Raw genomic sequence first — 17,284 nt, 5'->3', positions numbered from 1 at the left:
GTGACAAAGTTCTGATGATCTTGGCTAGGGGTGAGCAAAAATTCGGAAAAACCGAATTAACCGAACCGAACCAACCGAATTTAGAAATTCGGTTCGGCTAATTCGGTTTTCGGTGTTTTCTTGAAAATTCGGTTCGGTTTTATATTAATTCGGTTCGGTTTCGATTTTGAATTTTGTAATTCGGTTAAACCGAATAAACCGAATAAGAATATTATTTTAATTAATTTTTATTTTAAAATATAATTAATTAAATAAAATCTTTATTTTTAAAGGTAAAACCGAATAGGATTTTAAAATTCGGTTAATTCGTTTAATTCGGTCAATTCGGTCGAAAATCGAATTAACCGATATTTTATCGGTTCGGTCGGTTCGATTTCATAGGGAAATTCAGTCGGTTCGGTTGGTTGAAAAGAAATTCGGTTTATTCGATTTTCGATTTATTCGGTTCGGTCGGTTCGGTTTTGACCGAATGCTCACCCCTAATCTTGGCTGCACGGGCGCTTCACTTGACCCATCCCTTTGCCGGTTGGGCAAAACATGCCCGATCGGCCCATGATGTAGAGCTCTGCTCGGATACCCTTTGATGGGCTCGTTGGCCCTCTGGCGCTGACCTCCTTGACTTTGACCTCCAAGTCCTCCTTTGACCTACACTTAGTGGGCCCCCTTTATCACCGCATCACAAGCTTTTCCCTCAAGTCTAGTCGAACGAGATTACAAATCTGACTAACTGGACAAGTAGTGCCTTGGGTAACCTCCACCAATCGAGCACTCTTTGTGCTCTAGATGTTAGTCGACTGATATCTATTAATCGCCATTCGGATGTAATGAGCCACAAAGTTTAGTCGCTGATTCGGTGATTTAACTCGCCGACCGACCATTCCTTTTTTGTCTTGAACTTCTGATCGGATCGCATTACTTCGCCGCACTGCTTCATATGTTGGCCTAGGCGTATAGCTGCCGCTCGGATCATACCTCCTAAGTTTGGTGTTGGATCGGCCGCTCGGTCGTACGATAGTTTAATATCTGTGTCAATCGGGATGGTTAATGCCAACACTTAGCGATTTTTTCCATTTCTCTAGACTTTCGCTTGGCCCATCCCTTTGTCGGTTAGGCAAAACATGCCCGATTTGCCCATGATGTAGAGCTCCGCCGGAGCCTTTTCGATGTCGTAGCTTGCACACAAGGTTAAAGCGTAGTAGAGTAGCAGTAGCACAGATGACGAGAAGAGAGTAGATCAAAAAAGTTGACATGGTTCAGACCGCAAGCTATTCTTTTATAAGCCACATTCGGTCGACTGAAAAGATGTTCGGTCGACTTATCTCCCTATCAGTCGATTGAGCACCTGGATTTTCTTCTTCGTTGAGATCCGATCTTCACTGGATTAAGTGCATTAATTGTTTGATCGACTGATCACCTTGTTTGGTCGGTCGATCCTAAGTTTCGGTCAACCAATCATGTTGTGATATCATGTTTACAATCCTGATCTATTTCTCTATTTTTGCCTGCTCGATCGACCAAACGTTTGTTTGATCGATTGATAAAATACCCTGATTGGTCGAATGTACCTCCTGTTTAGTCAACCAAACTCTTGGTCAAATGAAGATTTCTGAGTGCTAGACGTGTGGTCGCTGACAGAGCCTGATTCTAATTTTTGAGTCAAAAGTTATGACCCTTTGAAGTTCAAGAGGTCATATAATTCTGTAACACAAAGTTAGTTTGATATAACAATAATATTCCTGCAAAACAAAGTTAGCATAGTGATAATACATTAGTAGTAATATGTATGAGTATAACAGTTAGGATTGTCTTGATCTCAACTTATAAATCTCTATTGGTTTCTTTAGTTGGATGAGCGACCTAGGGTTTGTCCCTTCACGAGGCACGACCTTTCCGTCACTCCACTCCAGTTACTTACCTCAACCTATTTGCCAAATATCGGGTTCTCCAGACCTGTTTGGATTTTACTGTCTAGCTGCAACTGGGGGTTTTCTAATTAAGTAAATAGTCTGCACACTTAGTCAAATCATCATATCATAACAAGACTTAACTTGAACCTTTGATAACATTAAAACTCAGGTTTGATTCTTGTGCACCTTGCACCAACACGTATATTTCTAAGTTGTGTCCGACTCGGTGTTCTGGACCTCAGTGACAAAATTAGCTAAGGACTAGGCCTTGATCATCGTGTTGGGTTGATATTATATGTCAAACTCACACAGCTCGATTGTCCATTTGATCAGCCGTACGGATGCTTCTAGATTGAGAAGGACTCTTCCCAAGGCGTTGTTGGTCATCACGGCGATCGGATGTGATAAGAAGTATGGACGAAGTCTCTGAGCGGTGAGTACTAGAACGAAAGCCAATTTTTCGAGACTGGTGTAGCAAGATTCTGCATCTTTTAATATATGACTTAGGAAATATACAAGTTATTGCTCATGGCCATTTTACCTTACCAACGTCGAGCTAACAACATATTCGGTGGATGACAAGTAAATCCATAACGGCTCACCGACGATGGACTTGGTCAATACAGGCAAGGAGGTCAGGTATTCCTTGAGCTCTTCTAGCGCCTTGTCGCATTCTGCGTCCCATTGGAACTTAGTCGCTCGGCACAAGATCTTGAAGAATAGATGACTCTAGTTGGATGATTTAGATATGAATCTGGATAGTACAGTAATTCGTCCGGTCAACCATTGAGCCTCCTTCAAGTGGTGGGACGGGGACATGTCTTGTAACGCCTTCACCTTTCTCGGATTCACTTCGATTCCCCATTTGGTGATGATGTATCCGAGGAAGCGGCCACTCCTTGTTCCGAACAGGCACTTGTTCGAGTTCAGCTTTATCCCATACGCCCTCAAAGTATAGCAAGTTTCTTCGATGTTTGCACAAAGGTCAGCAGCTTAGAGGGATTTTATTAATATGTCATCGACATATACCTCCATGTTGTGGTCGATCTGCAATCAGAACACCTTGTTCATCAATCTCTGGTATGTGGCACTGACATTCTTCAATCCGAACGGGCATGACATTATAGTAATAACTTCCGTCGGCAGTGATGAAGTTGATCTTCTCTTGATCCTCCCAGGCAAGTGGTGCTTGGTGGTAACCTTGATATGCATCGAGTATGCAAATCAACTCACAACCGGCCATGGAGTCTACCATCTGGTCTATCTTAAGCAGGGGATAGAAGTTCCTTGGTAAGTCTTGTTCAAATCATGAAAGTCGATGCAAACTCGTCATTTGTTGTCCGGCTTAGAGAGTAGCATGAATTGGCGAGCCAGCTGAGAAACTGAACCTCGCGGATGTGATCGGCTTCAAGAAATTTTTCTATCTCCACCCGGATGATCTGATTCTGCTCTGTACTGAAGTCCCTCTTCTTTTGTTTCACAGGCTAAGCGTCTGATCGGACGTGAAGCTCATGCTGAGCTATACTTGGCAAGATGCTTGGGAGCTCGTGGGTCGACCAGGCGAACACATCATGGTTTCGCCTAAGGCAGGTGACCAGCTCCACCTTCTTCTCCTTTGTTAGGTTGGCAGCTATGAAAGTGGTGGCCTCCGATCGGCTAGGATGAATCTGGACTTCCTCCTTTTTCCTCGTAGACTAGCGCGGGAGGTTTTTCCCTGATGGTGTTCATTTCCAAGCGCGGGGCCTTCCGTGCGGCTCTTGCTTCAGACTTGACTATCTCAACGTAACATTATCGATCGGCCAGCTGATCACCTTTAACTTCACCCACCTTATTGTCCACCAAAAACTTGATCTTCTGATAGAAATTGGACACCACCGCTCGGAACTCGTTAAGAGTCAGTCGGCCCAATATAACATTGTAGGCAGACGGCGCGTTTACCACAATGAAGTTTGTAGTCTTTGTCCTCTTGAGCGGCTCCTCTCCGAGTGATATGGCCAGTCGAGCTTAGTCGATCGGCAATACTTCATTGCCCGTAAACTCGTAGAGTGAGGTCATCATTGGGTGCAATTCACTTCGATCGATTTGTAGTTGATCGAACACCTTCTTGAATATAATATTCATCGAGCTTCCTGTATCAACAAAGGTTTGGTGAATAGTATAATTAACTATTATCGCTCAGATGATCAGTGCGTCGTCGTGAGGGATCTTCACTCCCTCCAGGTCTCGGGGGTCGAAGTTGATCTTAGGCCCCTCAGTCTTTTCCTTGCTACATCCGATAGCATGTATTTCTAGGCACCGGGCATGCGACTTCCTCGCTCGGTTCGAATCACTGCCAGTCGGCCCTCTAGTGATCATTCTGATCTTTCCCCGAGTGGCGTTGCTTCAGTTCTCCTCCTCCTGAGCCGAGGTTCTAGTCCGCTCAACAGAAGTTCGGGTGAGACTTATGTTATTTCTCCTTTGAGGCTGATACTGATGCTACTTAGATGCCACTCGATCGTCATTTCATCGCCCCTCTGATCGGTGGCTCTTATGCCGATTGGGTGATGGTGGCTGACGTCGACATCCTCGAGGATCCGATCGGCTCACAATTGGCGTTAGATCATAGCAATCGCGCGTATTGTGCATTGCCGACTGATGGAACGAGCAAAACATTGGTATCCATACCTTTCCCTTCGCCGCCTTTGGGTGATTAGAAAGGCGATTACTGGGTATGTAACGAATTATGCAGAGGGATGTGAGTGATGTAGATGAGATCTATCCCTCCTATATGACGGGAGTGACATCATCATTCTTGATAGAGTGAGACCACTGAGTGCATGGTCATGCCCAAATAAGTCAATATGAGATATTGAGCTCATTTATTTAGAGTGGGTCTACTTGGAGTTCAAGATATAGATTGATTAGAGGATGACACGGTCTATGCCTCAATTTAATCAATCTAGATGTCAAGGATAGAAGGACATTATCATATATTGTAAGGGTCACAATTAGTAGTCACAAGGTGATGTTGGATCTCAACATTCTTGTAACTTGGGTGGTAATGATGTGTTGCTAGATACCGCTCATTACTTATGCTTCTAAATGGGTTTAGGAGCATTGTCAACGTTACAAGAACCTATAGGGTCACACACAAAAGGCAATTAGATGGAGATTAGGTTCATATGATGAACCAAGATGATTAGGTTCATGTGGTGAACCAAATTGGATTAAGAGTAATCTAAATTAAACTAATTGAGTTGGACTCAATTTGATTCATGTGTCCAATAAGTCTAATTTAGATTATGACTCATTAAATCAATTTAGTTTAATGAATAGAGATTCATTAAATCAAATTGGCTTGAATCAATGGTTATATTTGATCAACCATGGGAGAATTTTAGTTAACTTTGACTTGACTTGAGAGGGAAGATGAAGAGACAACTTTGACTTGACCTTGACTTGACCAAATGTCATATCATTGTGACTTGGCATAGGGTCGGCCAATGATGATGTGCCGCATCATCAAGGCAACTTCATGGGATGCCACCTTATGAGGGAAACCAAGAGCCTTGACTCTTGAGTTTCCATGGAGGTTACAAACCTCATTGAAGTGGCCAGCTACTTTTAGTGATGGAATGAATTGATTTTCATTCAAGGCATCATCTTCTTCCTTCCTCTCTTCTTCTCTTCTCTCCCTCTCCTCCTTGGCCGAGACTCCTTGGGGTGCTAGCACACTCTAAGGTTTTCTCTCCATCTCTTGTTCGTGTGGATACTTCTAGAGGTGTGTACACTTGAACATACTTGAGATCCGACGGACCTTGGACGAGCGAAATTTGCGAAGGGCTTCGCTTCAAAGGTATACTCACTTTCTTGTAGATCTAGTGTAGATCTAGGATAGGAAACATGTACATAAAAAATTTTATATCTTCGCACGGATCCGTGGTAAGACTTCGGGGTTTCCACAACGCAAAAAGTGATTTTGTACGGCTCGAAAAACCCAATATGTTGTTGATTATAGAAGGAAACTGTGTCCTAGTTATCTAGGTTGATGATGTCCCCTTGAGGAGCTCATAAGAATTATCATGTAAACCCTGCAGGTGGACTTAGTCCGACATGATAATAAAGTTGAGTGGTACTACTCTTGGAGCTAGATATTAATTAAGTGGGTTGTCAGTAACTCATTTAATTAATGGGCATTCGATATCTTAAACATAGGGAGACTAATGCACTAATGATAAGAAGAAGCTCATAATGTAATATGAGATTGGTGTGGTAGTTCAATAATGACTCCTTAGTGGTATGAGTTATTATTGATGAACTTGAGTTGGGTGTTCGAGTCGAACACAGGAAGCTCAAGTCCATCAGGAGGCTAAAATCAATTCCTCCTCTAGGTCCCTATTATAGCCTCTTATTAAAAGTTTTTTTAGCCACTCAAAGCCCAGCTTCTTACCCAAGATAGGGTCCGACCACATCTTTGCTTGGTGCCCAAGCAAGGGGTTGACCAAGCCCATCTTGGTGTCCAAGATGTGGCCGGCCAAGCCTTGCTTGGTGACCAAGCAAGGAGTCGGCCACTAAAGAAATAAAAAAAGAGATTTTAATTTTTTTTTTAAATCTTTCCTTTTATAGCAATCTACAAAGGATTAAAAGAGATATTTTAATTTTAAAATCTTTCCTTTTTTAAAGTCATCCACATTATTTTAAAAAAGAGTTTTAAATTTTAAAATCTTTTCTTCTTTATTGCCATCTATAATGGTTTAAAAAGAGAGATTTTAATTTTGATAAAACTTTCTTTTTTTGTAATCATGATTTAGAAGAAAAGTTTAATTTTAAATTCTTTCCTTTTTGTAGACATCTACAATGTTTAAAAGAAAGATATTTTAATTTTTTAAACTTTCCTTTTATAGCCATCACAATAGAAAATTTAAAAGAGAGAGATTTTAATTATTATTAAAATTTCCTTTTATGCCATGACCAAAGATTATAAAAGAGAGACAGAGGGTGCCTTATGGGAATAACGAATAACACATAACACATCTCCATATTTCTCTTGTTCCCTTAGGGTCGAAACCTAAGCTTTCCCTCTTCTCTTTTCCTTGGAGGTCGGCCCTTCTCTCTTTCTCTTCTCCCTTTGTTTTCTTCTCTTAAGGCCGGCGACACATCAAGCTCCATCTTCTTGTGGTCGGTTTGCTTGGAGGGGAAGAAGAAGAGAAGGAAGTTTCCTATTTTGGCATTTCTTGGGTGACCGAAACTTGTAGGCAAAGAAGAAGGTTCGGGTGGATTTCATCTTGGTAGATCGTCGCCCACACGACGTCCAAGAGGAGGAGAGGAATACAACAGAAGATAAAGAGGTCTTTAGCTGCAAAGAAAGGTATAACTAATTATTTGTTTCCACTGCATAATTAGTTCGTGTTCTTTGTATGGATCCTGGAATACCAACACAAGAGGCTAACGATTTTGTGTTTTGATTTTGTGTTTCAATTTTGTGCTTCGATTGAAGTCTCTTTAGTTAAATCTAGGGTTTACTGTGAGGAGTTTAAATATTTAATTTCTTTGAAAGACTTTGTCTAGGAAGTTGTGGATGATCCTATAACCAAGAACGCCGAGTGCCTTGCCAACGACCTGGAAGTCAATCCTTGAAATAGATATTTAATCAACTTCTTTAATATGGTTTAACTTCTGATGAACACATGGGTTGAATTTGGATTAATAATGTTAAGTTTCGTTTGCAAACCAAGTTTAACTTCTGAAGTTCACATGGGATGAACTTGGATTAATAATGTTAAGTTTCTTTTGCAATCCAAGTTTAACTTATGAAAAGCACATGGGTTGATAGGAAAAGTTCTGTGCTTGTATAAATTTTTGTACAGGGGAAACAGAATGGAATTTCGAGTAGCACCCAACATGCTTGGTCGCCGCTCAGGCACTCTTGCGGGCTCGGTCGACGCCTCCTTTCTTCTTGCTGCTTGGGCTTCTTCTACGTTTATGTACTCCGTGACCCTCCTGAGTAAGTGGTCGAAGTCCTTCGGCGAGCTACAGATGAGTGAACGGAAGAACTCTCCTTTGGTGAGCCCTTGGGCGAAGGTATTCACCAATATTTCTAAGGAGATCGATGGAATATCCATGACCACCTAATTTAAGCGCTTGACGTAGGCCCTCAGTGCCTCCTTGGACCCTTATTTCAAGGAAAATAGGTTAACACTCGTCTTCTGATAGCGTCGGTTGCTGATAAAGTGGTGTAAGAATGTTGCTCGGAAGTCTTTGAAACTATGAATCGAGTTGATCGACATTCGTCTGAACCAGCACTGCGTTGATCCAGAAAGTGTAGTGAGGAAGACCCGACACTTCACCCAGTCGGTATACTGATGAAGTGTGGTCGCATTATCAAACTGGGCCAGGTGGTCGTCCAGATCAGTCGTTTCGTTATACTCACCGATCGTCAATGGGGTGTAGTGCTTTGGCAGAGGGTCATCCAAGATTCCTTGAGAAAACTATTGATTGATCCGCTTGGGTGAATAACCATTCCTTGGTGCTTTCCCTTTACGTGTGTCTCGAACGGGTGCGTTGTCCGAGGAGGATCCTCGTTCCTTATCCGCTCAGCCTAACTCCTTTGTTGGAGTGTGGAAGAGTGCTCGATGGAAGGGGAACAGCGCGTGGGAGGGTCTTCGTATGTGCCCGTCGGCTTCTTACTCTGTCCCCCAATGGATACATGATCCTCTCGGTCTCCATGTCTAGTTGAATGACCCGTTGCTGAGGCCACAGGTTCCTGTACATGGCGATCGTCCAGCGCCTGTTGTTGTTGTTGCTCCACTACTTTTGCCGCTCGGGCTTATATCAGCATATTCAACTCCTCCTTTGTTAAAGTAACTGTGGCGAGTCATCCAGCGTCCTCCATCTTTGCGTTTCGGATTCAGGCTATCTTCCCACAAACGACGCCAATATGATCCTGTCTAGAAATCATGGAGACGGAAAGTTGGGGATGTGGCTGTTGCGTTGACATGATGTAGACCATGCCCTGATTTGCAAGCACAAGAAATTTCAGTGCCAAGTTAGGGAAGGGGTCCCCGGCGTTGGCCCTCCGACGCTCAAGTCAGTCACCGGAAAGAGAAAAAAGGTGGAGCAACAGTAGATATAGGCGTGAATCGTGAATAACACGTACTTTTGTCGGTGTACAGACACCCTTTATATAATGCTTTGGTCAGCGACGTGCACGCTTTTCGAGGCATATACACGTTCTCCCATTGGTCACAGACACGTTCTCCAATTGGTCCTGGACACGTAGTCATAGACACATTATCCAATTGGTCGTGGGCACGTCTTTCGATTTATCATCGTACGATCCGTCTGTTGACTATGCCCCATGTCAGCGGCACTATCTTCCAAAAAGATATCCTGAGATAGGTCAGTGATCCTATTGATCGGCCGAGCGAGATAGTCGCTCGGTCCAGTACCCCTCCGCTTAGCCAAGTAATTCTCCACTCGGCCGGACTTGACTACCCTTCCATGCGGCGACGAGTCTCGATAGTATGTTCTCGCCCGATCGAAATAACGCTACAGTCATCTTAATGCTCCTCTGCTCCATAACGAATTTCTAATGATCTTGGTTGCACAGGCGCTTCATTTGGCCCATCCCTTTGTCGGTTGGGTAAAACATGCTCGATCGGCCCATGATGTAGAGCTCCGCTCGGATACCCTTTAATAGGCCCATTGGTCCTCTGGCGTTGACCTCTTTGACTTTGACCTCTATGTCCTCCTTTGACCCACACTTAGTGGACCCCTTTTATCACCGCATCACAAGCCTTCCCCTTAAGTCTAATCGAAGGAGGCTGTAAATTTAACTGACTGGACAAATATGCCTTGCGTAACCTCCGCCGATCAAACACTCTCTGTGCTCTAGATGCTGGTCGACTGATATCTACTAATCACCATTCGGATGTAATGAGCAGCGAAGTTTGGTCGCTGATTTGGCAATTTAACTCGTCGACCAGCCATTCCTTTTTTGTCTTGAACTTCTGATCATATCACATTACTTCGTCGCACTGCTTCATATGTTGGCCTAGTCATGTAGCTACCACTCGGATCATACCTCCTAAGCTTGGTGTTCGATCGACCGCTCAACTGTACCATAGTCGAATATCTGTGCTGATCGGGATGGTTAACGTCAACACTTAGCAAATATTTCTATTTCTCTAAACTTTCGCTTGGCCCATCCCTTTGCTGGTCAGACAAAACATGCCTAATCGACCCATGGTGTAGAGTTCCGCTCGTATACCCTTTGATAGGCCCGTTGTCCCTATGACGTTGACGTTCTTGACTTTGACCTCTACATCCTTCTGTGACTCATACTTAGTGAGTTCTTTTTATCACCACATCAATATTATATTGTATCAAACTTTTTGAAATATAGTTAATATTGATTTTTTTGGTTATGTTAGTAAGTAAATAAATTAAATTTTAGATATTTTTCTCGCCCTTCCAAAATTTCTATTTTTCAAATCTAAATTAGGAATAGAGTCAATAATTTAAGTTGACCGTAAGGATGATCCTTCTACCAAATAATTTAAATATATTAGATTAAAATGTTATCTATTCACTTAAACCCACCTAGGCTTACGGTGGGCTTGGATGGATTAGCCTGGATTGAGAAAAAAATCTTTAAAATTTTAAATTAAAGTGAAAATGTTAGACTTATGAATTTGACCGTATCTAATTCGTAATTCAAATTTAAATTTTTTTATCTTATCTAAATATTTGTTTTTTTAAAAAAAATTAATGGGCTGTTCTACTCCGCAATATAGAATGGAATTTTTGACGGTCGACCCGCTCCATCTCACTAAATGGGCGGCCCTTTATGTGCCGGTTCGCCCCGCTGTCTGACAGTTCTAATTGGAGATGCCGATCTAACGGCTGTCATTCCATCTCCTCCCCCGCTCCCCTTTGTACCCTACGCTATAAATATTTCGGACGCACTCTCTCTAGTTCCTTCAATTTTATCGTTTCGCCTTCAAATTTGGGATTGAGACCGCGTTCGCTCCACGCTCTCAGATCTCTCTTCTTCTCAACTTCGGATCTGCCCTCAAGCCCAAAGCGACACAGTTCCCCGATCTCTCAACACCCTCGACGTCGCGTATGGGGAAGCGCAAGGCGGCGGCGGCAGCGTCAAGAAAGAGGAAGAAGGCTGCTTCTGATGCAGCAAAGCGGGAGGGAGAGGAGGCCACCACGAGCAAATCTCAGGAGGAGGATCCCCAGAAGGATCCGAAGAAGAGACGGGTAAAGGTGCCGGAGACTGAAACCGAGTACTTCGCCGAGAAGAGGAACTTGGTACGGCTCGCTGTTGTTTTGTTTTATTCTAGTAAAAGAAAAGAAAAAACTATTTCGCTTTTTGTGTTAGATTGTGGCAAATTGATGGTTCCATCAGTTCGTAGATGTACTGAATGTTAAGCAGTGCCTGCATTTCTTCTTCCATCAGCTCATTAATCGACTACTAATACTTACTCGTCCTTAATAATGTATCTACTTGCAGGAAGATCTTTGGCAAGCAGCTTTTCCAGTTGGAACTGAGGTTTTCATCTTTGTTTTCTCTATTGACTTATGCTTTAATATGTAAAAAGGCATGTGATTCATCACTTCTTTATGAGAGTTTTTAAAAATTGTTGCATTTGATTTTGACAGTGGGACAACATGGATAAACTTCGTGAGATTAATTGGTGTTTTTCAAATTTAGAGGTGAGTCTTTTCTCAATTCCTGAATGAATAAAGTGTATTGATGATACTTATCTTTGTTGATTTTGGTGCATAGAGTGCCTTTGAGGAGGGTGAGGAGCTTCATGGGAAGACGGTCTACATGTTCGGCAGCACAGAGGGTAAATGACTTGGATATATATTTTTTCTGCTCGGCTCATCTATTCAAAGTATTTTAGCGGCTAGTTAGTTGATGATTTAGATACCATTTTAGATGATGTCAGTTAGTAGTTAGTTGATGATTTAAATTCACCTTAACACTCCCACCATCAATCTTTCACTTGGTATACACCATTACATAATTTCTTGTTCATCTTTAAGGTTCTTTTTTTTTCTTGTTATTTGTTTGCATACAATCACGCACTTAAAAATATTTGGAGGCTCTGGCCTTGTCTATTTGATTGATATGCTTCTGTTTTCTTTCCTTCTGCAGCTCAAATGTTAAATGTGAATGGTCAAGAGAAAGTTGTGCTTGTTCCCATTGTGGTGGCTGTAAGTTGCTTCAGATAACAATTTTTAATCACCCTTGATATTTTGATAGAGAGCAAGTACTTAGAATATTCTGTACACATGGGCAGTGAAATTTATTTACTACATTATATTTGAAATCCTTACACATAGACTTACTTCAGCATATTTCATTGTTTATTGAGTTATCACAATCCTTCTTCTTTTTTTTATTAAATTAGCATGTCTAATGTTATCATTAATCAAAATCAATTATTAGCTATTCCCTTTGAATTGCCTATCACAAGTATGGTAGCTAACAACATACCATGTCTGTAGTTATTCGCTACTGTTTCCCAACCACTAATGGGAAAGAGATGGCATTTAATTCTTAATGATGCACAGAGTGGAAGAGCTTTGTGTGGTTTCATAATAAGGAGAATTTGTTTTTTTTTTTTTTTTGGGAATTGTTTGTTTATCTTCTATATCATATGTCCTCTAGGTGGATTCTCCAATTCCACCATCTGATAAGATTGGTGTAAAATCTGTTCAAAGGGAGAAAGAGGAAGTAATACCCATGAAGACAATGAAAATGGCGTGGGTTCCATACATTCCACTTGACGATCGGTATGTGCTATTTTTACTCTATTTGATACATTGTTAATTTCCAAGCTGATCTTACTTACCATTTGAAGTCAAATATTTGAGATTTTTTTTTCCAGTCTAAGTCAAGTTGATAGATTGAAGTCTCAAATATTTACTATGGCTTGCACTCAAAGAAGGTACTTCAATGATTTTGCTTTCTTGCATTTTTTTTGTTAACTATGGTATTTATCTAGCTGAGCTACTTTGAATTTTTGCGCCACGATTGTCATTCATTTTGTATTCTGATATCTAGGAATGTATTGTTTTGATTGTTCAGTTGTTTTGTTTTTGTCTTTTTCAAACCTCTAGCTTTATGTGTGTCTTCTACAGCAATTAGACCATATATTCTAGGAACCATTTCCAATTTTCTCCTTCTTTCTTTCATATTTAGGTGTGCCTGTATCCTAACCAAATGTTGGACTTGTCACAACTGTGTTAACCTAGGTTTAAATCAATATATAATACCTTCATGGAAGATGTTAAGTAGATCAACTTACAGTTATAGAAAAATGATTTGTTTAATCAAATCATATCAGTGAATTGTTCCTCATTTTATGTTGCATGTATTTTCTAATTATACTAGTACACCAGGATTATTTTGGTTGTGAACATTTGATCATTAGCTGGTGTCTATTTTTCATGAATTTTCCTCCTCGAGCACATTTTTTTTAGTATTTTATCAGCTATACTTTTCTTTTCTATAGGTGGTGAATATGAGTAGAACTCTGTCACACTGTACAAACATTAGACTTGAGTTATTTTACTTTTTTATTACTTCTTCACATGCAATGCAAGCAAATTGAATAGTGCCTTTGCCAAAATGGAATGCATTCTTTCTGTCATTCTTTTCATGCCTTCATATCTAGGAGTCCATTTACCCTTTTTTTTCCTCTCAATATTTTCTGCAGATCTGCATTAAAACATCTAAGGATTGAACGTGTCAAGCAATATGACTATTGCCTTCCTTGTAAGTCTTATATGCCTTTTTTCAGTCCTTGATCCTTGGTTTGTATTGTCTTGAAACTTGTTTGCTTCTATTCAATTAAATATCTCCATACTATTGGGATCCTTTTCTATTCAATTAAATACCTCTGCTTGCTGCTGGAAGCCTTGCTTCTGTACCGATGTTACTTTTGACATCCTCCTTGTCATGGCCCAGAAGATGTATTGTCTGTTACATTAGTGACAGCATTCAGTGTTTTTGTGGATAACTCCATCAGAGAGCTTGATGACTTTAGAAATTCTTTAGCAACAATATGATATAGAATAAACTAAAAATTTGATTTCTCTATGGTCTTGCATGTGCATAATGTCCTACTTGTAAGTTTCCTGCTTAGGACCATCCTTGTTCGATCCTCATTTTGGTGGCGAATAGGAAGAAAATGCTTGTTACAAATGGCCAGTATCACATCCTTGCTTCTTTGAACTCAAGTTTTGTCACATTAGATTTTGGACTGTCGATTTATCTACCTGATAAATATGTTTATGGATTTACAATGGGCAGTAAGACATACAAAACCCGTTGATTATTTGTTTCATTGACAAATTCAGTTCTGTACATAGGACAACAAGTTCTATTAACTAGGGAATCTAAGACATTGAATCTGTGAATTGCACCACAAGATTGAAATATGCTACTGCTTAGTGAGAAATAGGCTCAAATGTGCTTACATACATCGAACTGTGAGTGGCTTGACATGCAGATCTGATGAATTTGATTTAAACTAATAAGATGTTCATCAACAGTTTGCAATTAATTTTGTCTTGTTCGTCTAGTAACGCATTCGCTATTTGACCCCTTTGTTAATTACATGCTTTCATATTTAACATCTTTGATTAGCTTGCTACTTTTATCGTCAGTGTTTTGATATGTAATAGAGATGGACAAACACTTGACCCCTTGACATTATTTCTTTGTATTCCTTGTTGATAAGCTGAAAGACATAAAATGTTTGACATAAACATCTCTTAATTCTTCCCCAAAAGTAATAGTTTACATTTTTTATTCAGATCTTGAGTCATTCATTAGGTGATTTTGCTTGTCAGTGACATAATGAAATGTTACAGCATACAAATTGATCTCTTTGATTAGTGTACCATTTTTAATCCATGGGTTCTCATATATTGTTGACCTGGACCACCTTTGGCCCTTGACATATTTCTTTGCATTCCTTGTGTTGGTTAGCTGAAGAACATGAAAAGCATATATCTAAATTCTTCCCAACAAGTAAATTTTTTTTATTTTTATTCAGATCTTCAACCATTGAAAGCTGATGAAGATGAGGATGATACAGTTGTTAATATAATGTTTCCTTTAGAACCTCCGGTATGCAAATCTTCTCAATGACTTCTTGCTCATGAATTATCTATTAAAACAACTGCATCTTTCTGAAACTGGACTGGCAGGGCAGCTGCCAGCCCTGCTAATTCCTGATTTTTCTTGTTGAACTGGGCTGCAATCCAATTCTCTATTAATCCAACTATACCAGTTTGGTTTCCAGCCCACAGGTTAACCTGGTGAGTGGTGAATCACTCAGACCAGTCTGGACATTTTTTTGAAACATGGCCCAATCCCCTCATTGACTTGCAATAGACTTTTTCCCCCATGTTTATATTACTTCCTGGAATCCTTTGTCATTTTCTAACAATATACTGCAGCTGTCACACTTAAGCCGAATGAGTGAGAATTTAGTTGGGATGATAGGTTCGAGATGCAGTGCCAAGAGGATAAAAAAGCACAAACAAGATTTTGGAATTGCAAAACAAAAAAGTTTTGCCTATATAATTTTTAGATTTAGTTGGGATGGTCAGTTCGAGATGCAACGGCAAGGGTCTTGTAAACACAATATTCTTTCATTTTCAAAACATGAAATCCTTTTTTTGCTCACACACACACTTAATAAAATGCCTAAAAGAAATTTTCTATTTATTTGATCAATTACCATGTTATTTGTTTTTTCATTATATCTTTGTTCCAATTTGTTGGTGATGATGGATAATTTCTATTTTTCAGATTGTCTGTGATTATGATTGGGAAATGGATGAAATTGAGGTACTGATTCTGGTCTTGTATTCTCTACATTGTTTTGACTGGATATTTTGAAAATTTCAGTTTGGTTAGTGAAAATTTAAATTTTTAAAAAATACGATTTGAAAATTGAGCATTTATTTTTTTAACATCCTTTAATTTAATACAGGCAAACAGTAGATAAATAGTTTTTTCCTTTCAATTTTGTTTTTTGAGATAAAAAAGAGAATTTACACAAACCAAACAGATAACTTTTCAGATTCTCTCTCTCTCTCTCTCTCTCTCTAAATATATATGTAACTGTTTCTGACTATCTTTTTCTCCACTTGGGCAATCAAATTTTCAAGGAGTTCACTGACAATCTTATTGAGGAGGAGACGCTACCAGAGGACAAGAAAGATGAGTTTAAGGTAATTTAGGAAATAATTAGCATTTCTTTGTTATGACTTTGAAGAAAGTAACCGGTATTCTTCGTGGAATGGAATAGCTATTTCTAGTGAATTGAATTGACAGTATAAAAAATCTATATGGTTCATGGGATCAATTTTATTTGTTAGACCCGTCTGATTTACTTGATTTGCCCTTCCTAGGTGTCCTTTACACCCGAGACGCCTACTAACCCAACACATCATTAGATTAGTTTGCTAGATCTTAGTCACCGACTAAAATTGTACTCTTAATATTGCAAGGAATATGTGAAGGAACAGGTCAGAGAAAGAAGAAAAGAACAGCGGCAGGTATTAAAAAAACATTGTTTACTAGTTTTTTGATAAATAGCCGTCTTGTATTTTTATATCTTGATATCTGTGTGCCTGCAGGCAAAGGAAGCTAGAAAAAAGGTGATAGAAGACATGGACCCAAAGACAAGGGAAGCCATGGAAAACATGAAATTTTACAAATTTTATCCTGTTCAGACGTCGGATACACCTGACATCAGCCATGTAAAGGTACTCACCTATTTGTATAATTGACTCTCATTTCTCTTGTGAATTGCAATGTTTATTTGATGTTACTTCATTACCTATATATATCTGAAAAGATTTGGGTTTCAGGTCAGAGTTTAGTAGATTTAACTTATTTGTCATTGATAACTAATTAGCACCCCATTGATATGCAGGTACCATACATAAATAGGTACTATGGTAAAGCTCATTTCTTGAGGTAGCCATTCTTCAGTCACGGGAAACAATAAACTCAAATTTCAGATCTCATGAAGCCCCAGAGGGGAAAACAATGTCAATCTAAGACTTGTTCTCTTGAATTTTTCATCTCACTCATCAGTGGCTGTACAGTTGAGGCAAAGATTATTTTTGCGGCCCTGACGCCTAGCCAAATTATGATTCATTCAGTCCTGAACTTCTAGTTCTACAGCCCTCCAGAGTGATGATGTGTTGTAAGCTTAGGATCTTAGTGGAAGTTCTGTTCTGTTATATTTTGAGTCCCGATGGATTGTTTCACAAAGGTAATTGTATCATTATTTGATTTCTAAAGCGGTAGGTGCTATTTCTCATTCCGTAATGAACTGAGAAATCTTTATATT

The 17,284-nt window shown here is 39.8% G+C and overlaps 1 protein-coding gene across 1 annotated transcript; it reads left to right on the top strand.

Moving 5' to 3' along the window:
• Positions 1–10,870: 10,870 nt before the first annotated feature.
• Positions 10,871–17,284, top strand: LOC121974611 (protein HEAT INTOLERANT 4-like). The gene is made up of 14 exons (XM_042525760.1): positions 10,871–11,204; positions 11,407–11,445; positions 11,556–11,609; positions 11,683–11,746; positions 12,058–12,116; positions 12,574–12,698; positions 12,794–12,853; positions 13,625–13,683; positions 14,969–15,042; positions 15,730–15,768; positions 16,092–16,154; positions 16,434–16,481; positions 16,563–16,691; positions 16,862–17,284. Exons 1-14 carry the CDS (start codon positions 11,013–11,015, stop codon positions 16,907–16,909), a joined length of 1,053 nt encoding a protein of 350 aa, XP_042381694.1. The 5' UTR covers positions 10,871–11,012; the 3' UTR covers positions 16,910–17,284.

The sequence above is a fragment of the Zingiber officinale genome, chromosome 1B, assembly GCF_018446385.1.
Source record: "Zingiber officinale cultivar Zhangliang chromosome 1B, Zo_v1.1, whole genome shotgun sequence".
NCBI classification, from domain to species: domain Eukaryota; kingdom Viridiplantae; phylum Streptophyta; class Magnoliopsida; order Zingiberales; family Zingiberaceae; genus Zingiber; species Zingiber officinale.
This window is presented reverse-complemented; position numbering and strand designations above follow the sequence as displayed.

What these genes read in the sequence shown, in the direction of transcription:
- LOC121974611 (XM_042525760.1), top strand. Translation starts at nt 11,013, where the DNA reads ATGGGGAAGCGCAAGGCGGCGGCGGCAGCGTCAAGAAAGAGGAAGAAG. An exon ending in CTTTTCCAGTTGGAACTGAG is followed by an intron (nt 11,446 to 11,555) that starts GTTTTCATCTTT and finishes TGATTTTGACAG; the next exon opens with TGGGACAACATGGATAAACT. An exon ending in GAAGAAAAGAACAGCGGCAG is followed by an intron (nt 16,482 to 16,562) that starts GTATTAAAAAAA and finishes GTGTGCCTGCAG; the next exon opens with GCAAAGGAAGCTAGAAAAAA.